At 39.1% G+C, this 27,923-nt stretch overlaps 1 protein-coding gene across 3 annotated transcripts in view; it reads right to left on the reverse strand.

The window, feature by feature from the left end:
* grm7 (glutamate metabotropic receptor 7) overlaps window positions 1–27,923 on the reverse strand; it is a 335,453-nt gene that overhangs the window by 147,586 nt on the left and 159,944 nt on the right. For all 3 annotated transcript variants that reach the window (XM_074636571.1, XM_074636580.1, XM_074636586.1), the window contains exons 3-4: window positions 12,067–12,202; window positions 10,175–10,329 (exon numbers count right to left, since the gene is read on the reverse strand). In XM_074636571.1, the coding sequence (XP_074492672.1) occupies window positions 10,175–10,329; window positions 12,067–12,202 (291 nt within the window). The remainder of the gene's footprint in view (window positions 1–10,174; window positions 10,330–12,066; window positions 12,203–27,923) is intronic.

A 27,923-nucleotide genomic window follows, 5' to 3' on the forward strand; every position in this document is an offset into this window, starting at 1 on the left:
CGAGTGACATATTTGTGTCCTTTTACACTCCTAGTTTGTGTGCATGACTGTATGTACAGTATATACATATTAACCATACACTGTATATAAGAAGTGGACGTAGTCACCGTGACGTCACCCATTGGTTTGTGGACTGCTGTTTTGAAGCCTCTCGTTCGTCATTTTGGCTGTCGCCATCTTTGCTTTGGCCATCGCCAACCTGTTTTTTTGGCCGACACCATTTTTGTTTTTGGTCATTGCCATCTTGGTTTTTTACTATCAGAAGTGACATTTTTAGGCAACCAAAATGTTACAATTAACTTTCAAGAACTGAAAACACACTGTGAAAGGGTTAAAGTTGTAAGATGAAAACACGGACAACTCCCAGACCTGACAACGCCATGGCAGTAACCTGTCAATCACAAAAGCATCCCCGGCTTGATGGTCTATGTAACTCTAAATGGGACCATAATTTACTAAATGAACATCATGCTGTATTGAAGAAGACTTGAAACTCGAGATTGAGACCATAAACTCATGTTTACAATGTTAACTGAAGTAATATGTTGGATTCCGGTTTTTGCGTCAGAAAGGGCATCCGGCGTAAAACTTATGCCAAATCAAATATGCGTATCATAAAATCTGATTTCCGTACCACGTTACCAAAAAGATGGGAACAGATGTTCCGCTGCGGCGACCCATTACGGGAGGCAATAAATGGAATAAAATAGAATAAGAAGTAGTAAAATAAATCAAGTGAGAAGTAGGCTCATTTCCTCATAGACTTCTATACAATCAGACTTGTTTTTGCAACCAGAGGAGTCGCCCCCTGCTGGCTATTAGAAAGAATGTTTAAGGCTCTGCATTGGCTTCCTTTTCTCAGAACTGGCCTGATATACAGTAACTCTGGTAGAAATGCTACCTTAGATGTGTTGTGGGACTGGTGCATCGGTGCTTCCTGGAGCAGTGTGGAAGTGTTTTCAGAGATCTTGTGCTCATGCTGATGATCCGTGTTTTGAGCTCTTTCTTAGCTATCTCATGTGGGATAAAATGTTTCCTTGTAAGACACAGTTCTTCACTGCTGTACAGGATAGTCCAACAACTACAAAACAATAAGTAGCCAAAAAAACAGAAGCCATGAGGGGTCACAGCTAAAGTTGCAGCCAAGCTCCGACTCTAAGGGCCAAAATTAAAACAAACTGCCAAGGGCTCTAGCAACAGCCAAAACTGCTGCTGGGGCCGGAGCCAGTAAACAAGAGAAAAAAGTCAATTACTGGCCCTAAATTAGCTGTGCCTTGAGTGGGGACAACAATGGGAAAAAATCGTTTAATGCCCTTATTTAAGATAAGACTAATCCTTGGTTTGAGAGGAAAACAGAAGATTGTGAGGTGAGAGTGGTTTCATACGAGGACGGAAGAGGAGACAAAAACAAGACTGGTAATAAGATTTACTTGTGGCTTTCCTACATGAACAGGACAATGGTGATGCACCATCGAAATATAAATTCATATTTTCATACTATTTTAGAAAACAATCCGCATAATATGTTGGAGCCATATATGTAGTGTGCCATTACACTCTTTGGAGACCCATGCTAACAGGGGTGGATTCATAATTTGGTGGGTTTTATGGATACAATCATTTACACCTCGGAAATTGAAAAATCACTAAGTACAATTTCTCAAGTATTGAAGTAACCATTTTAGATCTAAATAGCAAAGTATATTGTAGTTATAGCCATTAGGGACCCAGCAAAAGAAAGAATTACAGTGTAATCTAAAAAGAGAAAAAGTCAACACTTGGAGTAGACGGAGGAGGTTTCGGGGACACTTTAAGGGCAGAGGAAGGTAAAGTAACAAGGCTCGTTGAACAAGTGACAGTTCAATGTAAGAAAAAAGAAATAAAAGATGTAATGATAGAAAAAGACTTTGGTGTGAAGCAGGAGAGAGGATGCTTAGCATGATCAGTGTCAGTGGCCTAAGCGTCTCCTCCTCCCATCTCTTTGCCGTTTGTCAGATTAGTGTTCAGTCTCACGGCAGAGCCACACGAATCCATTGTGACAGGCTGCCAGAGAGCATTCCCACTGAATTAGATACGTTCTCCAGGAAACAGGCCATCCAGACACTGTTACAACGGAGGCCAAGCAGGGCCAAAGAGGGCCACACACCGGCTCATACACAGGACCGTACACAGGGCCGTATACAAGCTCATACACAGGCTCATGCACAGGGCCGTACAGGGGCTCATGCACAAGACCTCACAGGGTGGAAATCACAAGGATGAAATAGGTGATGACTGAAACCATCACCAACAATGTTGATTATCAATTATAATAGATTATTTATCTATTCAGCAAAAATGTCCAACATTTTTCTGGTTCCAGCTTCTCCAATGAGAAGCTGCTTTTCTCTTTCTTATATCTCAGTAAACTGACTATCGGTTGGACAAGACATTTGAAGACCTTACCTGAGACTTTTGAAATTTATGGAGGAAATTTTTTCACTTATTATTATCTGACCTTTGCAGGCCTCATCAGTCTCTCTGTCTTTTGACCTGTAACAAGACTTCAAGGGCCTAGGCATGTGCATTTCTCTCTCTCTCGCTCTCTCTCTCTCTTGCAGACTGCATTGCGGAGAGTCATGTCGTCGTTTACCGATGCCTTGCGCAGACCTTGAACGCACCGCACAGACAGAGGCGCCAGTCAGGGCAGAGTAGCCGACGCATGTTGACAAGACACTGCTGTGTGGAGTTTTTTATAGAAAACAATAGGGCACGGCCATGCGTATCATACGCTGTGTGTCATACACACGCTGCTTTCAGTAGGTCACCAACCAGACAAAGATATTACTTTGGAGAAGATAACATTACAGTAGGTCAGAACACATTTCAACTAACTAAACAGTTTGCATCAGAAACATGAGGTCAAGCAGAATCAAGTGCAGGTGTGTCTGTGATTTGTCCAGGCGAAGTACAGACACTCTCCTAAACCCTCCTGAGATCTACACAAATTTCGTGTCTATATTTTACATCCAAAACGGCACATTCTGCCGAAAGCTGACGTGTTTGCACTACAGCTATGATGTATACACAACAGAATAGTTCAAGTGTAGCACAAAACTAACAGAGCAAACTAGACTGGTGTTAATGTGAAAAACACTGGTAAACTAGTCACAGTTAAAGCACCACTGTTGCGATAATAATGGCCTGGATAGCACTAGTTCTCTAATACACTTGCTAATGCTGCATTACAGGACGGTTACAACAGCATGAGGCTCCATTCAGTTTCCACAGTTAAATAACAGTAAGAGATGTTGACAGCAGAGGCAGCGGTGCAAGATAAATAGTCTCTAATTATAAAGCATCACTTATAATATGCAGCGCTGTCAGACTCAGGAGATCATTGTTTGGAGGATGAGCTGCTGTTCCTGGACACATTCATTTAAAACTCTCTTTGTCAAACTGTGAAACTTCAGTATCTTACATTAAGTCTTCATTTTTCTGTAAAATGCTGGTCATGCTGCATCCCCTGTGGGGCATTCGTATGAGATTAATGTATATAATTTTGTCATTTGTCCTCTGCAGCTAAATATTGCTTTTTTACTGAACAGTGAAAAGATGGACTACTGTGCTGTCTGAGCAAACAGACGGTGAGACATCCAAGTCACTATGTACTATGTACCGATCAAATTTCATTACAATATACAATGTCATAAATGGAGTAATATTAACCTTCTATTCTCATGTATTTTCAACACATTCTCACTCTAAACCCGTCAAATACCGCCGCTTGGTCAGTGCCCCTCAGCATCGGAGAAAGACGCACGGGTACCTCTCTTGCGTTACTTTTGGACGGACTGGGGACAGCGTGTCAATATACAGTTGTTACATACATACATAGTGTCCTTCCAAAATAAACTTCCATTTTCACAGGAAGTTAGGTTCACAACCGCTTAGGTGGGATTAGGAAATGGCCATGGTTGACGTTAACTTCACTGACTATCGACTCACAGGACTGACGATACAAACGAGTTACCTTACGAGTTGACTAAAGACATGACATGACATGGCATGACAAAACAAGTTAACGTTCATTTTGACGAATTTTGAGTAAGAAGAGGTTGGTATTTTGCACCTCAAGTCTATAGCCGTGAAATGTTGCCAATATAAAAATAGAATGAGAGTAGAACGGACATTCCCATTCAAATCAACATAGCAGGATGGTCAGAGCAGCGGCCATTTTTATATGTACCTTTGCCATAGCGACCGTCGTAGCGGGCTGACTTCCACATAATCTAAACCGACTTGCAGCAAGTTGCGGACTCACTGAGGTGAGGTCTTGCAGTAACGCCGACTAAACGAGTAGTGGAGTAGTAACGTTACGAGGCACATAGAAAATGTAAATGAGTGCAATTTAACAACTTAATACATCCACACACTCTTGTCACAGTGGAGGGAAGTACATTGCTATCGCCAGATGAATGAAAATTTTGTTCGGCTTCTTTTCTGTAACCAGTGTGGCATTGGAGCAGACTGACTATGGGTTCTGTTGTTCTTTATTTCTGTGGTTGCCTATCTTTCATGCATAACATCAAGAATATGTATTTTCTCTGTGCTTACGGTGAGCTTACAGTCACTTCCTGTTTTCTCAGGCAAATGTGTGCAGGAGGACATCCATCTTGACGGATACTGATCATGTTTTAAACATAGTGCCAGATTAAAATCCACATCCTCCTATCTCCCGCGTACACATGGGTACACTAAACCTACTATCTCTGTGTTTCAAACAAAGAGGATGGAGAGGAGTGGGTGGAGGAGGGAGGGAGGGAGGAGTGTGGGCATCTACATCTATCCTCACTACCCTCTCTCTGGTTCATTTCCTCTTCCTTGTCTCTGCCTGCAGTCACACCGACAGTTACGTTTTCTCGTGACTGAGCCGCAGAGGATGAGTTGACTTTGCTGCATTTTAGATTTGGTTTGTTTAGTCTCACACAGACTCAAATTTGTAAAGTGAGGCTTGAAAGCAAAAGTCGCACAAAGTTTGGTACCTTGCCTTCCTGTGAGGTGGAGGAGTCAAACAAAATCATTCTGGACTCTTATAGCTGTAGATAAATAGGCACACACTGACCGGCCTCAGCATCCATACTGTGGATTAGTTAAACAGCAAAGGTGAGAGTTATGTGTTCAGATTGATTCCACTGTCACGTCTGTATGCTAAATATGAAACTACAGGCAGCAGCTTGTTAACCTAGTTTAGCATAAAGACTGGAAACAGGGGGAAACAGCTAGCCTGGTTCTGTTCTAAAGGGAACTGAAACCTACCAACACTTCTAAAAACCCTGACATACCAGTGAGCGTCTGTCGGCCTAGTTTTTGCGGTGTTTCCCGCACCGTCGCTTCTAGTCTGCCTGTGTCAGAGATTTTTCGGCCAATTCAGCATGTTGAATCGGCGACGGAGCTCGTCGGTGAGAGAAATCACTCCGATTGGCTGTTCAGCTTAAACAAATCAATCCACGAGAAGAGAAACGGAAGTGAGGAAAGAAAGCCAACGAGTAAAGTCAAGAGGAAAAACACAGAATGCTCTTCTTATTTTTCATCTTCATCTCATCTGATCATTCCAATACACGGATATTTCCATGACATGGCCATCTGGAATGAAACCAAGTGGTGAGTGATAGTGGCGTGAAAATGGTCGGCAAACGCCGCTTTGTTTTACATACGTATCATAAGAACAGCTTGTATATCCGTTTCTTTGGTCTTCAGTTTCTCTTTTTGAATGACGAATACAGACTACCATCACCTGCTGGTGTGAAGAGTTATTTCCTGTCACGCAGGCGCAGAAGGTACGTGCTAACTGGCCGTCGGCTGTAGTCTTTGCAGTGTGTTCAAATGCAACTTGTCGGTCAAGACAAAGGCGACGTGAGGCGATGCAACAGTCGACCTTCATCGCTGCTAGTTGTTTGATGTCAGCATGGTGTGTCTGGGCCTCACTGATTAACATCTTATTTCTCATTTCTCACAAAAGAAACATGCACACACTAAATATTTTACTCTCATATGCAGTGAAATGCTGCACTCTCGTAAAGGAGAGCAGCACTGCAACAATAACAGGATTGGATGACTTTATTTTAGCCAATATTAAAATATGCCAGAATCGACCTAATACCGATCAGTGTGGGATTTAAAGGTACATTTTGTAACATCTGGCGGCATCTAGCGGTGAGGTTGCAGATTGCAACCTCTTCCATGTGCCAAGCGTGTAGGAGAACTACGGTGGCTGACGAGAAAACGCAAATGGCCCTCTGTAGAGCCAGTTGTTGTAAGAGTAGTGGAGGTCATTTGGAGAATAGCATAGTTAGTGTGTAGAGTGTGTGTACGTGAAGTGAGCAGTGTAGTAAAAGAAAGAGAGTGGCGGCGATTGTTTGCTGTAGAGCAGAAGACAGTTAGTTTAGCTCTGAGGATATCAAGTGAATGTTCAGTGGAAGTTGCAGTTTGTGCAGAAATAAATGCTGCAGCTCCTCAAGACCAACAGAGGTCTCCCGTGTCTTGTTTCCTGGCGGCTGAGTGGAGTAATTCGGGTTAACTCCGGAGCGAGTAATGTTATCGACTCCGGCCCAAGCAGGAAAAGTTAACACAGTGTTTTTTTCCGATCTGGGCCACTGTATAAACATGTCGGCCGGCTCCGTGAAGAGGACCCGCTCTGTACTGTATGTAGATATAAATGGCTCATTTTAAAGTAACAAAAACACAATAATTCTTAGTTTTAGGTGATCATACACTGAAGAAAACATACTTATTAATATTATATTGCATTTCTGTCAATAGATCCCCCATAATGTTACACACTGGTCCTTTAACAACTCAAATCTCAGCCTTGTGAACCCCTTCATGTGTAGCTCCTGTAGATGTACAGAAAAGCGTGATCAAAACTACTTATGAGCAAATTATTGTGGCATCTTGCTTCTTTACGTGGTATAAGAGGGCTAATACCCCAGAACCAGAACAACTCAGTATGTTTATGTATGTTTTCCAACGTTTTATAAAAATGCCACTATATAATAATGTGTTAATTCATTCTTTGTTGTTGTATACAGTCCATTGGTTTAGTAGTTTCTCAGCAGCCTGATATTAAAAGCTGGAGATTTGTGAATTAGAGGGCATAATTGACTCTGGGAAGTGGATCCATCTCAGCTGGAGGCCTCTGACTCAGCAGGGATCATCTGCCACGGGGGAAAACTTCCCACAGCCTGCAGCCTTCATCCTGCCTCATCTTCAACTCATTATCCACCTGCTTCTCCTCATCTCTGGCTATCTCCTTCTTCTTCTTCTTCCTGGATTTTTGCTCCTTTGTCTTTCCTCTGTCTCTCTTTTGTTTTCCCCATGTTCTTCCATCAGACTTTCATCCTCCAAACTCATATTTTCCATCTTTCCCTCGCTCTCTCTCTTGGATTCAGTCTCAGCAATTAACAGCTACTGTACCATGGCTGTGTTCAGACAGGCTGCTCCAATTTGCATTTACATGACAAACATATATTTTCAGAGGTCTGAGAAGACAATGAAAGGGAATGTGACATTTGCAGTCTGGATCAAAACCAAAAAAAAACTCACAGTAGATTTGAGAATAGATTTTGAACTATCTATAATCACAGCCTGATAAAAAACAGACTAGATTTAATGTTTTGTTCCTTGCTCCCCATATTGAAATGTATGTCAAATCACACACTATGATTAGTGAAGCCAAGAAAAACTAACATAGAGGGAGAGTGTGCAGAGAAAAATGAGGTCTGGATAAATGAAGAGTTTGTCCTTCCTCTCACTGCATACATTTCCATACTAACCTGTTGCAGGCACCCAGACTTCTTCACATCTGCATCGTTATTACACACTGACAACCAGTTATGACACCAAGTGACAGTATGGTCTGAACATGCAGAAGCAAGCCAGTGACATGTAGCTGTGATATCAGACTGCCCCAGGGCCCTGAAGTCTCAAGGCTTACTGTTTGTTTAAAATGTGTAGCACAAAGACATTTCCCAAATGTACCAAAGTAACTATGTTTCTGTTGTTAAGACAATTAAAGTCAACCTTTCTGGGTTGTATTACCGCAAGACATGTCAAACCAAATTGAAACAATAGAAATAAATGTACTGCCACAGATACTGTCCTGTACAACATGATTTCCCAGAAATACATGAAATGACCACGACCTTTATTGAATGGTGGTGGTTTGTATTGTGTTAAAAAATGTAATGTTGCAACCAGGGAAACAATTTAGGTTTAGGCAACAAAACAATGTTGTTAGCTTAAATAATTTAACGCAAGGTTTAGGTATTAAAACTACTTTGTTAGGATTAGGCAACAAAACTACGTTGTTACTTTAAGCAATTTAACATTATGTTTAGGCAATAAAACTACTTTGTTGGGTTTAGGCAACAAATATACTTGGTTAGGTATTGGAAAGAAAACATCAGGGTTAAACGGATTATTTGTCACGCAACTTCTTACGTAGTCTAAGTAAGTTAAAAAGATCAGTTTGGGTCAAAAGACCTTTGTTTGTTACGTAACTTCTCACGTAGTCTACGTAAGTTAAAAAAATCAGTTTGGGTTAAAAAAAACTGTGTTTGTTAAGTAACTTCTTACAAAGCCTAAAGAAGTTAAAAAGATCAGTTTGGGTTAAAATAACCCCTACTTCTAACGATAGTTTGTAAAACATCCTATCGGAGCCAATCAATGGGCCAAAACTAATAATCGGTCAACCTCTAATTGAAATGTCTGCAGACAAAACCTCCACCAAAGACTGACTGCAACAATGAAACTAAAGGAAACAAAAAGGAAATGTGCAGCACAATATCGTAAGTTCTGATCTTAAAGGGCCGTCTTGAGGAGGATCGTTGTATCAAAATCTAATTTTAAGACCTTCTTTATTACAGTTTTGTGCTGACATGGTGCACATTGATACATTAAACTGCATTTAATCAATTTACCACACAACCTTTGTGGCCAGGTAATGTTCTAGCAAAGACAAACTACGCAGAGAGTGGGAGGAGTTGATGGTGGCCCTGCAGCAAGTTAATCTGGTCATGACTCTCATCATAAAGGCACACTTCATCTCCCGCTCACCTTTCTGTTTTGTCTTACACACTCTGATGGAATGGGTCTGCTGCCTTTATACATGAGTTACCCAGACTGCCCGTCACGGCCCAGTATTTTCTCCCACTGTCTTTATGCCCAGAAAATGCCCATTTCCATCAATCACTTGTCAAAAACGAGGGTATCACAGAGCACATCGAAGGGAACAATGTTTATTAGTGCACCACCGACGGCAGATCCAAGGTTACACACTGAGCTGCTCCTGGCAGGCCTTGTGTTTCTGAAAGTGCACCGCATGTCTGTGAAATATGTTTCCGAGGCGAGGAAAAGGGCAGAAATTGATGTAACAACAAAACATTGGCAACACGATTAGCGAGGCTTTTAAACGTGTGCAGGAGGATTTTGATTCGTGAAAAGAAAATCTGATTTTGGCTGCTTCCCATTAAGCTCCTCACTGTTGTGTATCAAGAAAAAAAGAACAAAGCACTCATGTTTTATTTGAAGTGAAAATCTTCATTTTAACTGAATTGCCACAACAAAGTCAGTTTTATATCCTTGTCAACAATCTTTGTTTGATATGACAGCCGCGCTCCGAGGTGTCTGTAGTTACTAAACAGTGCTGTGCTACAGATGCATCTTAATCTAAAGGCGGTCATTAGTATGAATACGGCAGACAGGAACATTCTGTGTATACTAGAATACAGCCGAAACATAAGTTATGTTTTCTCTGATCTACATTTTATACATCTTTATGATGTCAGTGTCGTCTCTCACACAAGAGTCAAACAGAAAGACAGTATTCTGTAAATCTCTTTTCACTATAGTCTTTGGCACCTAAAAGCAGCGCTTCCCAATCTGGGGTCCGGGCCAGCTGGGGAGCCAAAGATCACAGGGGATGTGCGAAGATTTGTCTTTGGAAACCACAAAATGGGAAAGAGTGAATGTTCTAACTGATTGAGCGTTCTGCTCAGTCAGTCAGCTCCCGAGATGAGAACATGAAAGTGTGCAAGCAACCAAGAAAGGAAGGAAAGAATAAGCACATTTTGACATATTCATACAGGTGACCAATTAGGTGACATGAATATAAAAGATTTGTAATTGAACCTACCGCTGATGGTGGCTCTCTTTGGCAGGATAGTGACGGCTCCCACAGCAGCGTCCTCCAGCTGGTGGATGGGACTGTTCTTGGCCCCCCAGCTGTCTGAGCCGATCCACAGGAAGTGACCGACCTGGTCCGCTCGCTTACTGGCATTCAGGATACCCCTGGATCCAAACACACAGCATCACTGAGTCACATGCAGGCAGCCTTTACAAATTCACAGGAAGTTTTAATCATGGTACTGAACATTTATCTGAGATTTTAATCAATGTTTCACACAAAAAAAACCTTTGTGTCTACAGTAGGTCGATCAGCCTATTCGCAAGAAAAGGCGTATAAATGCCAAGATATTGCTCAAGATGTTTCACGTGCAATAAGTACGCCTTTCTTGATTTCTGCATGTCATTTGTACGCCATGTATCCAGTACTGACTGCAATGTAACATATATATTCTATGATTAGAGTTAGTGATATAGTATGAAAAGCAAGACAGACAAACACCGCACTTTTAACCAGGAGACCCGTGTTTTCGAGACGGTGGTTGACCTCTGTTTTGTTTTGTAAGTTACGTTAGTAACGTTTGTCACTCTGTTTTTGTTGACGTTTGTGAGGTGTTTTCCGTAGTTGTTTCTGTACTTGTTTTACATAGTTTACTTACTTATTTTAAGCCCAACCATGACATTTTCCATTACCCTACTTGTAATGTTTTTTTTTTGCTTGAACCTAAGTTAGTGGTTGCAGACATTTGCGTGGCATATAAATGACACACGTAAATGCTAAAATGCATACTCATGACATGTGGAATGTCCGTTGAATGTTGTAGTATTTATACGCCTTCCTGTGAGACCGGGTTGAGGTCAATATAGCAGTGACACAATACAGGGTCAACTTCATCGAGTACAAAGGGGTTGTTTTGACTCTGTGTTAGACAAAAGATCCTCAAGTTTTACCTTAAAAATGCCGCAAATCTATTTTTAGTCACACAAAACAGTGTGCAAAGGATACACATAATATCAACAATCAATAACAAATTGTGACATGTTAGTCACAACCATATTTTAGTTTGGGTAAACCCAACAGTAATATAATACAATAACATTAACACTGGAACAAAACAAGCCATTGGCCCAATCCGATTTACCCAAATTTACCCAAACTGTCGAAAAATCAATTTACTTGTTTTTGTCAAAATTCATTCAGCAAAATTAAAAGAAGTGGTTGATGAATAAACCAGATGTGTAATATAATCTAATGCTTGCATTACGCTGATTTCATGTGTTTTTTATGTTCCATTTTAAATCTTTAATGTTAATGTTTCTGTTTCATTTTAAATATGACTGGCTGAACACCCGTGTGCCATCCTTCTTGTTTATGTTTTGTTTTTTTTACGCCTACGGGCTTCCCCTGGTAACCGTGTTAACCCTGTTTTAATGTGACAACTCTATAAATTGAAGGCAATTCCCTCAGACAAAGTCTGCAGGAATGTGGACTTATGTTAAGTGTTCATAAAGGGCTCTAAATGTCTGTGAGAGAGAGCCCTCAAGGACTTGACGATTTGACAGTGGCACAGCCCTAAACCCTCATAGTGAATCTTTGAGTGTGGACTTTGGGATAAAGCCATTGTCTTGTCTTAGTGTGGTTTTCTAACCACAGGTACCGAGTAAAGTTAGTAGACTAGAGTTAATGAAGCACTGCAGCAAAAAGCAAAACAAAAAAGTAAATAATAAGGTGAATTATATGGTCAAAGTTGTATTCACATTTCTTGGCAAATATACTTTGTCCTGTCTAATTACGTTGCACAGTCAAACAATTCAGTTTCATCATCCAAGCTTTAGCCTATACCTGTCAACATTATACCTATAATTCAAACTCAATGGTGTTTGATAAAGTGGATTATTTACCTGATATCCTCATCAGAGGCAAACAGGATGACTGCCCTGGCGTACCGAGTGTCCAGCAGCAGACGGATGATTTTATCAAAGTCGGAGGGTTTGTGGTCGTGGGGGATCTTCAGTGACTGAGCGATACAGATTCCACCTGAGTAGACACAAAACAAATACAGTAAATACAGTGAATCACAGACCATCTCACCTCATTGCACTTAGCAATGAGGGTTCCAAAAGGGTTCTTCGTGAAGGGCTAAAGTTTGACCAAGAACCATTTGCTTCTCAAGAACTAAAGGTTCCGTTAAGAATGCTTTACATCAAAAGAGTTCTTCATTAGGAACCCTGGGTGTTCTGCCCTCATCAAAGAGCCCCCTTCCTTAACTAGACAGACAGATAACTCTTCAACACACTGTAGTCAATAAATGATGGATTTATTGTGCACCACCGTTATTATTGACAACATGAGAATGGAGTAAAACTGAAATGAAAAAAGAAATAAAAGAAACAATGAATGAGATAAGCCTCATTAATGTACATTTCCATCATGCCTATCATATGCCTCATAAAGCCTATATGATATATCTGGCTATTAATATAGTTAGCGGGAAGCCATTAACAGAACTGGTTACATTGTGAACAATGAGTAGTGCATAACACATAAAAAACATGGTTTAATTTAGCCATCCACACAAAATATAAACATTGATGTAAATATGGGCATCTTATAAAAGCAGTGCTTACAGACAATGCTTCTAAAAATGATACCAAAAGAAGATGGATGTAGATGCTGACTAGACAGTTCCAACAAAGACGAAAAACAAAGACGGCCACCAGGGTCAAAGGACAAGAGATAAAGCCTTTAGTAAAAATAAAGAGCAACCCCTCGTGGCTGCGAAAAATAACTGAAAGTTCCTTTTCCTCAGGCCAGAACACTGGGTGGGTTCGAGATGAAACCCTTGGAATATAAAAGGATCATCGGTAGAACCCCCTCTGGGTTCTTGTTGGCACCCTTAAAAGGTGGAAAGGTTCTGGATAGAACCTCCAAAGAGGGTTCTGGATGGAACCATTACACTATAGAAGGGTTCTCTGTAGAACCTCTCATAGGGGGTTCTCGATTAAACTTTTCGCAGATGGTTATACGTAAGTGTAACCCCTTATGTTGGGTTCTAGGTATAACCCTCTGAAAGGGATCCAGTTGGAACCTTTATAAAAGGTTCTATCAGGGACCAAAATGGGTTCTCCAATGGGAACAAGCCAAAGAACCCAACATGGTTCTAGATAGCACCTTTATTTCTAAGAGCTGGTGGGACATAAAGTAAAAGATGTGGTATTTGTTCATTTGTTTTTCTTGTCAGTGACTTTAATGTTCAATAAACATTTTTAAAAGGTTCTTCCAAGCGTTTGTCCTAAAGGTTGAAATAAAAGTTACTGCAATCGAAGAACCTAAAGAAGAAAGAGAGCTGTCTGACATTTCTGCACACAGCCGTCCTAAAAGTGTGAGGAAAAAGGCTGTGGGAGCTCCAGGCTGTGACATCGCAAGTTTCAATAAATGTCACTCAACTGCACGAAGAAAGTATGCAGGTTTTTTTTTTTACTTTTCTTTTCTGAGCATGCCTCATTTGCCAGCACGCAGTTGAGTGCATAATCATTGTAAATTATAGGTCTTATTACATATCTAGAGTTGACAACTTGTAATGAAGACTCTAAACGTCTTGATCAGTATGATGAATTCATCATTTCTGACTTCACATGCATGATGGATATTGCACTCTAGACCTAACCCTAACCCTCCATTACTGCAATGGCTTGGCAGTTTTAAACCTACGTACACACTATACACGTTATAACATCTGTATAGGATTTAATTTTTGAACTGTTTTTGCTCAGAAATCTGTCAAGGAAATCCTGTAGAACTTGATCAGGCTGATCTCATAAACTGTCCGTAGCTATACCTATGAAAAGTAATGCACTGTAAATCAGGAATATCCCACAAAATCAATTTGTGTGTAATTTACGTAAACAAGGAAATATACATAGCGGCAAATGACACATAGGGAGGAGGTTGGGGGGGATGGGTGGGTAAAAAAAAAACAGACTTTTGCCCAAGAGACTGGCGTTCGTGTCCCGTGTGAAATCAGCCAACGTTGATTTATTTTGTCACGTAAGTTACGTACTTAGTTATTTTAAGCGAAACCACGATCCTTTCTTGAGCCTAACTAAGTAGTTGTCTTGCCTAAACCCAAAGAAGTTGTTTTCTGTGTAGATGGAATTTTATTTTGAAGACTGTATCCAATAACGAGCGTAAATTGACACTTGTCGCTGGACACTCGTAGGAAAATGAACGAAAAACGAGAAATAACTTTCTCGTAAGATATCATATGATTCTTGTATGAGAATACGTTGATGTGTTACATGTTGAAAATATAGTCATCGAATTATAATAAAGTTTATAATCTACAAAACTTCAGTCTTCAGTGAAATTTAGTCCAGAGTGCAAAGTTCAACCTGAGACCGCTTGACATCCTCTGCTCTGTTGTCAGCTGCTCCAACAACAAACTGACAGAAAAAAACAGAGAGTAAAACCCACAATCCTCTGCTTCATGAAATCAATTACTATTTTATAAGTCTCCATTAAATCCTCATGTTTATATTCTGAATGGCATGCCGACAACGGGCCAACGGGGGGCCGCTAAAGACGATCAGTCTGCTGATGGTAAGCCACCACCGTGCTGATCTCTGTTAGCTTGGTACTCTCTGATGTTCCCACTTTTACAGCATTGTGTGGTTTGAATTAATAAATTATGTATTTGTTTCTGATTAAAATGACAGAAGTCACGGTCAAGTTATGATTTATAATGTTAAATGGTAGAATAATGCAGGCTGATTTAATCCCTCCAGCATTTTCGCATCCAAAATATTGTGGCAATCAATCCAATAGTTGTTACATTGTATAGATATTTCACTCAAAACCACAAATGGGAACCTCATGATGGCGCTAGACGAAAAGTCAGAGGATCACCACGTCAGTAGGATTCATCCTGAGGGGAATATGAATGTCTGTACACAATTTCATTACAATGCATTCAGTAGTTGTTGAGAAATTTCAGTCTGGACTAAAGACAGAATTACCATCCATAGAACCACACCACTAACATGGCTAAAAACATTTTGATTTGCAGTTTGAAAATGGCACTTCTTGTGCTGTCGTCTCCCGACACTGATCATACATATTTGAATCACATGCCCACTTCAGAAAGATGTGCTCGTGCAGTCATGCAGATCCACATTCTGACCCATTCACTAACTCTTTGCAACACCCGCGTGCACCAATGACATTTGTCTCACGCAGGATCTAATGCAAAGTAGTGTGAGGAATTTGCACAAAGAGTTTGGCCTTTAAGAGCAGCTACTGTCACTGTGGTGAGAGGAGGGCAAGGCCAGAGAGTCAGAGGGTTTCAGTCCTCCGAGAATCATAAATTAGATCAGATATTGTGCTCAGCTGAACCCAGAGCTCCTTCAGTCCTTCACGCTGTATGTTAGATTATAAAACTGATCAGATGTTTGAAAAAAAATTAAGATAAAGATAATCACAATTCACAACCTGGTCTTACAGGAAGGCGTATAAATACTGCAAAATTACACTCACATTCTGCGTGTCATGAGGACGCATTTTAGCCTTTTTGCGTGTCATTTGTACGCCACGCAAACATCCGCAGTTAGGTTTAGCCAAGAAAACCACTTAGTTAGGGTAAGGGAAAATGGCATGGTTGGGCTTAAAATAGATTAGTAAACTAAGTAAAAAATGTACGGAAACAACATAACACAACTACCGAAAACACGTCACAAACGTCAACAAAAAAACATGTGACAAACGTCACTAACGTTACTATAAAAACAAAACACCCGTCAACAACTGTCTCGAAATTGGATTTTTGTCTGGTGTTTGTTAGGCCCATCCACCATAAGTGGTCTTTTTTCCTTTTTATACTACGTCACTAACTCTTATCGTAGCATTTAAACTCACAGGACTTCTTTGTGCTCTCTGTCAAAAAAGCTCGGACAAAAATTGGGGAAAAGGCTTTTGCATATTCTACACCCTCATCCTGGAATTTGCTCCAAAATGACCTGAAAATCAAGGAGCTGGTATCATTAAACTATTTAAATCTAGAATGAAGGCTTTAGAAGGAGACTCTATGCCATGCTAATGTTTTTAGCTCGCTTGTTGTGCAGCTGACTCCCATAAAAGTTCATTTTGTCCCCCCATTTGTTTTAAGATAGTTCTCTTTTAATGGAAATGTTTAGTGCTTTTAGTGTTTGTGAATTGTATTTTGTCTCTATTTGTGTCTGTCTGCAACTTTGTGTTCTTGCTGCTGACTGTCTTGGCAAAATCTCCTTTGGAAAAGAGGTTCTTAATCTCATTGGGACTAACCTGGTTAAATAAAGGTTAAATAAAAATAAAAGATAAAAATAAAAGCGGACGCATTTACATTGCAGTCAGTACAGGATACATGGCATACAATTGACAGACAGAAATCAAGAAAGGCGTACTTATTGCACGCTAAACGCCTTGCGCACTATCGTGGCATATCTACACCTTTTTGTGCGAACAGGCTGCAATACAACACATTCCCACTTGCAGGAAGTTAAAAAGACACAATAACAACACAAGGTCAATAAGAGTCCTTCATTTCTCAGCATGGTCGGTGTCCACATGACAAATCAAACAACAGAAAGTTGTCTCAGGAGGAGAAATGTTTATTTCACTAGCCTCTTCACCTCCGCTCCTCCGTTTCTGTCTTCTATCAATAAAGAACATGTGCCAGCGGATTGCAATGAACCACCAACTGGGAACTTCATTCCAGTGTTCAGAGGTTAATACAATGTTCACGGGGAGTCCACAGCTTTATCACTCGCACTAAAACAGCAATGTGAAACAAACCTGAGTCACTTTGTCTCATCTCCTTCATTTAGGGGCACTTTCGTCACTCCTTTCTTTCAGGATAATGTCCTTCATCTCTTTTCTTTTGTTTTCCTGTCCTTTTCATGCTTTCTTTCTTTCTTTCTTGTACTTTTTCAAGGTATATTCTTTCTATGGTTTATTGTTATCGTCTGTTTTTCTGTCCTGTCTTTCTTGTTTTAATGTTAGTTCTGTCTCCTATTCCTTCAAGTAAATCATGTTTCTCTTTATTCTGTTTTCTTTCGTTTTCCTGTCCTTTTGTTGCTTTCTTTCTTTCTTTCTTGTACTTTTTCAAGGTATATTCTTTCTCTATTTTATTGTTTTCTTCTGTTTTTCTGTCCTGCCATTCTTTTCTTCCAATCATTTCTTCCCCCCTCTCTTATTTCATGTTAGTTCACTCTCTTCTTCATTCAAGTACATTATGTTTCTCCTTATTCTGCATTTTCTTCATTTTTTTATTTTTTATTTTTTTGTTTTACTTTATTGAAGTACATTCTGTCCTTTTCTGTCCTGTCTTTCTTTCTTTCTTTCTTCCATTCTTCCTTTCTTCCTTTCTTCCTTCCTTCCTTCCTCCCTCCCTTCCGTCTATCTCTCTCTACTTCTTTCCTCTAAGTTCTGACTCTTCTTCCTTTAATTAAATTGTTTCTCCTTATTCTGTTCTCTTCTATCCTGTCTTCCTTTCTTTTCATCCTTCCTGTCTTTCTCTGCTTCTTTCATGTTCTCTCTCCTCTTTGTCTGTTCATTTTCTTTTTTTCTTTCTTTCTTTCTTTCTTTCTTTCTTTCTTTCTGTAAAATGATTCATCTCTGCATCACAGTTGCATATAAACAACATCATCTGAGAAGTGATTTCTATTCTTAGTTACATCTTTGTGTTGCACAATCCATTCTGTATCTGCTTGTTCCAGCAGTTGAATGAAGAAACATCTTTTTCAGCTTTTGATTGCTACATCAAGTCTCTTCTCTCAAGAGGGAAGAAAAACTGAGCTGAGGAACGGAGAGTTTCTCTTATTTTCTGGAGTAGAAGAAGAGGAACATTTCCCGGCGTTGTGATGGTTTCATTAAAAACTGAAATCACACTGTACACATAAGATATATATTTTACTGCCTGTCAGTAGTTGATGATCTTACAGTCTGTTGATACAGGGGACTCCCTAAAACCTTGGTATTTCACTCGGGGGAGGTTTATCATCATCCATTGTCAACAAATACCGATGTGTGTTGGTGACACTCACTGTAAAATATGGCTGTCACTCATGACGACGTTATTGTACCTGAAGTTTTATCATTTGATTAGATACCGAACCCCATTCCTCTGCTGCAGCACGGAGCTTATCTGTTAATGCAGGAAAGACACATTTACAACCCTCGTGTAGCTGGCAGTGAAGTGAGAGAGAAACATTAAGTTGATAGACAACCCGCCTTAATTAGGTTCTTCACTGGCTGTTGATATATTACCTTATCACGGTGCTTTAGTAGCATTCACAGTGTTCGGGGAAAATAAATGTTTATCGTACCGGATACTTCTCATCATTACAAGCTGATCTATATGTGCTCTGCTCCCACATGTGGCAGGAAGCTGAAGCCATGTTCTAAATTTAAAGCGATGCTGCCTAGATCCATGGCCACATCCATTATGGAGTACACATTAAAATCAAATGAGGGATTAGAAACAACAATCATGAATAAGTCATTTGTGGTTTTAAGCTGGATTTGGTTCAAGGTTCTTTATTTGTCATTTGTCAATTCCACTAAAGCAATGAAAATCTTTGGTCTCAGATTCCTTCAACAATGCTCATAAAATATGTATATATAAAAGGGGAAATCACACGATTAAATGTAAAAGCAAAATTATAATATAAAATATAAAATAATGCAGTTAAAATAAAAATACATATAAGTAAATATAAAATAGTAATGCAAATGTAAATTTGTAATTTAGTTGACGACAGTATTTCAGATGGGAAAACTGAATGTAAAGAGGATGTAGTATATATATGCATGATGAGAAGTAATATATGTACACAGAGGTGTAAACAGGCCTGAAGATGTAGTATGTAATAATGAGGAGTATAAATATATATATATACAGGGGTGTGAACTGGAATGTAGTATGTATAGAGAAGTAAAACATACATATATACACACATACACACAGTTGTAATAGTTTGATTACAACAGTATGATGTAAGTAAAGGTAAAGTGGCAATGGTAAAGTCCAGACGAAGATATTTATTGGGTAACACTTCACTTTGCAGATCCAAAAGGTTCATGGTAATTAGTTGATAATTAGCAAGTTACCTATTTAGAACTTCTTTGAAATTACTGACAAATTACCCCAATATTTACCTCAAAATGTATTGAACATTTCAGACAAATTTGCAGACATGTAAAATTAAGTATCAACATTTATTGTGATGTAGCTTTAAAGTGTTAAACCTGCAATAACTTATGGTGTTGTCCCTTTTGTTTTTAGCAGAAACAAGTAGTGACCATAATACATCATCACATTTTAAGTAGATAAGCTGATATGTTGAACTTGTTAACAAACAGTTGCTTATTTCCACATCCATCAGTTCCAGAGCAACATGATGATTCATTAGGAGTCTTTGTGTTTGTGTCACCTGATGAATGTCAGTCCAATATTCTCTCTCTTTTAGCTCTGTTTTTGGTCTCCACCAACTGCTGAGGGAAATAGCTGTCTCTTTAGCTGTTAAATGCTCCACTATGTTCACCAGCTAGAATCTAAACGTGTAAGTCTGCTGTTTCCTGTAGTGTATAGTGGCTTTTTACCAATTTTTCTCTGAAAACGACGCTATGAGAGCGCTGAGAGTGAACCAGAACAGTAAAGTTGTGGACCGGACAGATAAACAATGAGCTGAAAGTCACTATAAAGCTCCGTGAAGAATCAGCTGATCATACTCTACCAGAAACACACAACACATAGACACAGCTCATACATTGGTATTATATAAATATACAACATGTTCTGCATGATTAATGACACAATCTAAGAGACTACATAAGTATCTTAGATTTTCTGAGAGATGAATTATTTCTGATGTTTAAGATTGAAAACAGAAGATCTGGTCTTTTACAAACAAAACAGATTAAATGTCAGAATTCTGTCAGTTAATTTTATGTGATAATACTGAAATGCGTATGTGCCTCCAAATCATTCATTTGGCTGCAGACCAAGGACAAAAGAAGATGAAAGAATATTCCTTCCATCTGTTAAAAACTCCACGCAAGCCTTCATAATAAATCGCTATGACTCCTCATCTCAAATTCAATTGAAAAAGTGAAGCGTGCTAGATCAAATATATGTACGAGAAAAGGGAATCTATGAATAAAACATCTGACATTGGGTATGCTGTGGTCAAACCCATGCTAATCCTCCTAGAACTCATATTTATACCGAATCTTTATAAATACATCTCTCTGCATCACGACTAAATTACCTTCACGCCTCCAGACAATAGAACAGTCTTTCATGGTCGATAAAATTTAAAAAGGGTTGCAGCATTTCAAAAAATGAACATGGTTCTATACTTGCCTGTGTGTATATACACATCTTTAATGATGGGAACAATTTAGGGAATCCGAAGATTCTCATTTTGCTCAACTTAATATTTAAATTCTAAGTGAATCACATTATTTGGACCACATTATACATCGTATATCATGATTATATTGTAATCAGTAAAAGACAGAGACAGAAAGACTGAGTCCCAAAGTGTCTACAAAGACATTAAAATAGATGTGGTTTGAACATGTTGCTTTATTTTGATACAAGAGCAGGTTTGAGTTTAATTTCCTCTTTATTTTGATGTTATATACTTCTAATTATTTGTTTTTTACTTGTATCTATTTATCTGTACTTTGTGTTATTGTGTTGCTACAACACCTGATGTTATCTTTATCTTTTCTTACGTGAAGGAGCACAATGTAAGAACGGTATATTTTTGTGTGTGAGACTTTTCTGCTTTGGTTCGTGAATTGATTCAGAGAAGTTACTGGACCAGGTAGAAATAGCCTACTTTATGCTTCTGAGCATCCCGGCTGGAATCGTTCCACACGTTGGCTCAGTGAGGTTGAAGTCAGGCAAGCAAACAGGATGATTTTCAATACACAAATCTCAAATTACATCAGAGAACAGTGCACTTAGTAAAGCAAACTTTGGTATGTTTGGTTGATTGGTCTTGTGAGACCAACTGGGGTAGACTGGTGGTGCTGAAGGAGGCTATTTACTTTATGTATTTTTTTTGAGGGCTTACTTATGCTACAGATAAGAATTTGCATAAAAGTCTTGGTGAGTTTATTCTCCAGTCTTTGCAACTCAAGTGTGAATAAAAGCACAGATTGCTTTTACAAATTGATCATATATGGATCTGAGTGTCTTTTCTCAATGACCCAGCGGTACAATGGACCTCATAAATGAACCACTCATGGATACAGATGTGTTCATAAGTGCCACGTATGAGTGATTTAAGAGAACTTACTTAAAATGTTCTCTTAAATACGAACAATATTCCCAAGTGGTCAGAACTGTGAGACGAGTCTCGTGCAGATCAACACATTCTCACTCCAAACTCATCAAATACCACCGCCATTGGCATCGGAGACCGATGCACGAGGTACCCCTCTTGCGTTGCTTTTGGATGGACGGGGACCGTGTGTCAATATACACTCGGTACATTCATTGTGTCTTTTCAAAGTAAACTTCCATTTTCACAGGAGGTTTAGGCAACAGAACCACAACTCAGAAGTGCACAAACCAATGGGTGAGGTCACAGTGGGTTAAAAAAAGTAATGTAAGTTACGTAACAAAACTACGGTAAAATATGTCAATGTTAACTTTTGGCTTCACACGGGACACTAACAGCGGCTTCCTGGGTGAAAGTCCTGTGTTTGTTTGACCCCTCCGTCCACGCAGACCACCACCCAAAGCGGCCTTTGTCGCTCTTTATACTACATCACCTGACTTCCTCCTTTGTTCCTGTCGTAATTACTACTGCCACTAGAAGTTGGCGTTGACTTCTTGCATTCGTATCGGTGATCAACCATGTCAATAGATGATAACGGTCTTCTGAACATACTAGTAGGTGTAGCAAGTCCAGTCTAACCCATATCTATGAGGCTGATAACCACTGATAATGGCCATTCAGTCAGCTGATAACCGAAACACTGGTGCCCTTGTCTTATTTGCATGCACTTTTGAGACAGTCCCTAACTTCAGCCTCTTTGCTTCGGTAAAGTCAGGTCTGATCATGTGTGAAGCATCAGATCACCTGTGGAACATCAGTCAAAATTCATCCTGCAGTGAACATCAAACAACTGAAAAACTAATTCAGAAGATGTTCTGAATACTGCATTTGTTTCCATCCCTACTGTCCGTGCTGCTCACAGCCAAACGTCTGTTTGGAAACAGAAGTCACGACGGCAGCAGCAACCTGCGGAACCACTGAGCTCCAGTAAGATTGACTTGTCCAGATAGATTACTGTCATAATGTCTCCGGGAGAGTTACACACAGAGCTATTGATCAGCCTGTAATCTCTTCTCTCAAGCATGAAGAATCCATCAGAGTGATCAGTAGTATGCTGTGGTGTCATGTCCAATCAAACTGAGTATAAAAAAGCATGTCCCCCCATCACATATTGGATGTCTGTCGTCCATCCATCAGCTGCTGCTGTATGACGCGGTGCACTGTAGATCTTATGTCAGCCAAATAGCTCCATCAGTCTGGTGGGAGATGCTGTAGTTTTATAATAATGTACTTATATCACATAAACCAAAGGTCATATTTAAAATCAGACTTTAAATGATTTTTATTTCATGGATGAACTAAATATTATTAAATATCTATATGTATTTATTATATTACAACTGAGGTTCATTTTAAGCGAAAGCTTTCTTTTCAACATACAGTGCTTTACAGTAAAACAAGGATTTAAAAAGTCAATAAATTCCAAAAATTAACCCCCCTGAGACCAGCGATCCTGACCAACTTTACTGTCTTTCAGAGGCTGGAGCAGATTCAGTTTTAAAACCATGTCATGCTAGCTAGTTGGGAAGGAGGCTACATAATGCGTGGCCATTTTCAAAAGGGTCCCTTGACCTCTGAACTCAAGATATGTGAATGAAAATGGGTTCTATGGGTACCCATGAGTCTCTCCTTTACAGACATGCTTACTTCATAATAATCACATGCAGTTTTTTTCATGCAGTATAAATGTGTTATTTCCGCCCGTTCTAAAACGGTGTGTTTGAATATTTCTGCGTACTGAGGTCCCTAAAAATTCCTGAATTACATAAATTGGGTATCACTGTAAAGCTGAGACTCTTGTGGATCCAAAGATTATTGATGTGTGATGATGTTAGTCCCCATAGTATCCATTTCACAGTGAGACCATTTTTTAAACTTGACCTCACTGTATAAAATTACATGCTGCGACCTCTAGGATAATCACAGCCTCATGAAAATTTACAACCACAAACTCGAGACCTAGGGCATTCAGAGAATGGATGGCTTTTCTAGGACGATTGACAATACGGGGGTTTCTGAGCAGTTTACACAACATAAGTGCTCGCCTTCCAATCACCGAAAATAGCAATTTCGCAGAAATCTCCAAACATCAAAAGTTTTCGATACCAAATCACAGCATGTCTTTTCTATGGTGTTCCTTGAGGTCTTGGTGTCTTAATGTGATATTTTGGAGGGATTATTGATAATTTTTTATTAATTTTTGAGTTGTAAAAATGGTTAAATTTAGCACCAAATCTGTGTAACAAATGGTATCAACCAAAATGAATGCAACAACTTATGAGACATAATAGAGCATGGGAATGGCCATCATATACTTATATCATAATGTTCTAAACCCTTATACACTTTCAGAATTTATTTAAATTAATTAATTATTTTGTATTTCTTATAAATGACAAGAACAACTTGACACACCTTAAATTAATCTCCAGGTTCCCAGCTTTCAGATGAAGTACACCACTTCTAGGTGACATCTACTGTTGACCTGCTATCTCCCCCTAAATACCCCCTGACCCCCCCTTAAAAAAGACAAAAAATGTGCATTGTGTATCTCAGAGGGTTATGATAAAAGATAAAATGAAAATGAAAGATTAAATAAGATAAAGTAATCAAAATACCTTGCAGAATTATGACATTTTGCCTGCTCAGACTAGAATAAAGTGCGATGCAATAGTCAAGTCTTGAGGAGATAAAAGTATGGATGACCTCTAGATTTGCAAATAAAAGTAATGACCATGGAAAGATCAGAGTTAAATGTCTCAGCTGAATGAAACAGGACTCTGTGTGAAAGGACTGGTTCTACTTGCCACTTATATATCAATTTATTATTATGGTAAATGGACTTGCATTTATATAGTGCTTTTTTAGTCTTCCCAACACTCAAACGATTATACTATTATACATTTATTTGACAATTTACGGTACTTGTAGAAGCTATTTTGTGTTAGTTTCACTTTGAGTCAAACACAAACACAAGAACGCATCTCTGGGTTTGATTATATCTCCTTTCATCCAGTTGCTCCTCTGTTACTTTCCCTGTCTGCAGTCTTTTGTCCTGCACATGCTCACTTTCAAACATGTACACATGACAGAGAAATTATTTCTCCAGGAGACAATAAGCTGGAAGTCAGGTTTTTCTAATCCTCTTACATGACGTTTAACAAATCAGCTTCCTGGAGAAAACTTGACCGTAAGTCATACACAATCCTGTAAAGTTTCCAGCAAGCGTCATGAATCTACAGCCAAAGAAACCCTCTTTAATGTCCTTCTCAGATGGACATGTCTTTCAGTAAATAGCAGATCACTACTACAACCACTACTTCTATACCGTACTCTGCGATCTAGAGGATTCCCAGCCAGGCAGCGCTCACAAAGACCAACAATGACTTATTGCCTCCTCAGCCGCTCACACGCTAATGACACTTCCGCTCGGAGCCATCCTTTAAATTTATCTGTGTTACCCATGACTAAATATTGATCCAGGTGATCACTCTTCGCTTAAAGTACGTCCACATCGGGGTGAGTGTGTGTAGCAGGGCCGTGCATTGGACTGAATTATGGTCTCATTCCACTCCAACCACCGAGCGTTGAAGTTATGGCGGCGAGTGTCAAAACTTGCAAGGTCAAAGTGTGAGGCACTGCCGGGGTGCTGTCAGGGCTGAATGGTCACAACGACTGCTGGAAGGGAGCACAATGTCGGGATCCAAAGCACCTTATCACACCCTCATCAGGCTGTCGCAGTTCAGTACAACACGAGGCCAACTGGCAGAGGTTCATCCAACCCAGTGATCAAAGGGAAGTGGTCAATAACAACTGTTATCGAGCTTTAATCACCCTGGATTTAACTATACTATCACTGTAAATTCTTTGAAAAATTGTTGATAATGTTGATAAAATACTTTCAACAAATACACGCTGGAATAATCTATCCATCCATTATCTGTTATGTTGTAATAATTTTTTATTTATTTATATCTGGTGGACCATCTTCAACTGTTATCAGTCCATTAAATAGGCGTTACCAGTCGCTATAAACACCATAGATGTGGGTCATTAGGGGCCTACTACGCCGACTACGTTGTAAGTGAAAGTGAAACTTAAAAGCAACACGTTCTAACATGTCAAACTGAATGAAAAATCACCTTCTGAACACAAACAACAAGGCTTCTTTAGGTTTAGGCAACAAAACAACAACTTTTTCAGGTTTAGGCAAAAAAAAAAAAAAAATGTAGGGAAAAAAAATCTTGTTTTGGGTTAAAATAACTACAAACACAAAGACAACACACATTGTAGGTTTCATGTGGGATGCAAACTTTAGTCTCCTTGGTGAAAGCCCTGTGTTTTTTGTACCATCAATCATCCCTGACTCAATAGGATACAAGAGAAGGCCACCTGAAGATGTCTGGTACTGACAGGTGCACCCGATTTGGCTTTTATCAGGCCATTATCAGGCATTATCGGTCACTATAATCAATATAGATGTGGGTCATTTGGGGACCATTACACCTACTATCAGTTGTTTCTGATACCGATACCAGTATTGGAAATGCATCTCATACTGCCCAAAATTCGGTATCGGGTATTGGCAAGTACGCCAGTCTTTGCACTGATCAGATACCATAATTTATTAACCCAGAAAAAAATCAACTTGTTTAACCGGAAAACAATTCCTCTTCGCTACTCCAAAACAGCAGCCTACACTGTGCTGTCGCCCTGGATGTATCATGGCTGCAATTGGCAACTACTGTTTTAGAGCAGCGAAGAAAAAGTGATTGCAGCTAGTTTCTGACGTGACAATAGCAAACAACAATAGTGTGATGCTAGTGGAGAGTGTAACGTTAACGGTAGTCAGAGCAAGGAAAATGTCAGCCATTTGGCAACATTTCACAGTGGAAAATCCAACAAGTAGAACGGTGTTGTGTCCAGTATGTAAGGCTTTTGTTTTGAGGGGTGGCAGTACCCTAGTACGGTGTGTCAATATTGCACCCTGCAGGACAAAAGAGGAGGACTGAGGAGACAGCTAAGAGAACACGGAAATGCTATTTATTCCTAGCTTCATTTATTTATGTTCTTTATAACTGACAAACTGAATAATAATAGAAAGTTCTATTATATTCATTCTCTGTATGTATTTGTTCATGTTTTACAACCAACATCATTTGTAAAACATGTATAAACATTAAATAGACAGATTGACCAGAAACCAAGTATTAACCATTGACAAAGTATTAACCATCTATCTGAATAATGTTTATAGATGCTTTACAAAGTATGTATTAACCATTTAACAAGGTATTATAATCACTAGTTGTAACTTTATCATAGCCATCCAAATAATGTTTATAGATTCTTTACAAACCAATTATTAACCATTAACAAAGTGTTACAAATATCTGTCTAATGTTTATAGATGTTTTACAAATTTGCATTTCTTTGTTTGTTAACAGTAAATTAATTATTAACTACATTTTAATTAACTATGATTTTACCATTTAGATATTAGAAATCAGCAATTATGGTTATTATAAAGTCTTCCTTGTTAGAAACTTTAAGTACAAGCAATTTTTAAGAAGGTATCACAACTCAAATGTGTTCTACCAAACAGCAGAGAAGACCATTACTAAAGGATTAAGAAAATCAAAAACATATTTTGAGGAGTGTTGGTGTCATTTTGTCACTGAAATGCTTCAATTTCTGTCGTTCTTTTAGCCTCTTCTTCTCTGGGAAAGCAGTGCATTTTTAATTTTGCTAATATTTGCTTCTTGTTTTAGAAGAGACTAGCATTTTTCTTACAAAAAAATATTTCTAAAAACGTCTCCACAATCATTTCAAAGATGAAATAAAGTAATGACTTGAGATGTGTACCCTTTCAAAAATACAAATTTCACAACTGCACGTCTGTTATTGGAAATTTTCTGGAAAAAAATAACATGTGAGGGCTCACAGACTGATGGAGCCAGGCCACTTAAGTCTTTATAGTGTAGGTCAAGGAGGGAACTCTAAATGCCAATGTGGACTTCAGCGGATTGCAGACAGAAACATCTACCTGAAAGAAAACCGGATCTCAGTGTTATGACTGCTCTGGTCCTGAGGGAGCCCATTTCAAAGGAATGATCCACTGACCTCGAGTCTTATACCTTTATATCTTCTTTTCTGAGCTAAAAGGAAGTCACATTATTTTAGTGTCGTGGTGAAAAACAACCAAATCCAAAGCAGAGAAAGTGAATGTGTCACTCTGTGTTTCTGTTACTCTCTCCTTATCTCTGTGTCTGTTGTAGCATGGAGACTGTGCCTCAACCCAACACACACAAACACACTGTACGCGGTACAGACACATACTAATCTTTCAGTCTGGACTCAGAAAGCACTTA

Source organism: Sebastes fasciatus, chromosome 1, assembly GCF_043250625.1.
Source record: "Sebastes fasciatus isolate fSebFas1 chromosome 1, fSebFas1.pri, whole genome shotgun sequence".
Taxonomy (NCBI): Eukaryota; Metazoa; Chordata; class Actinopteri; order Perciformes; family Sebastidae; genus Sebastes; species Sebastes fasciatus.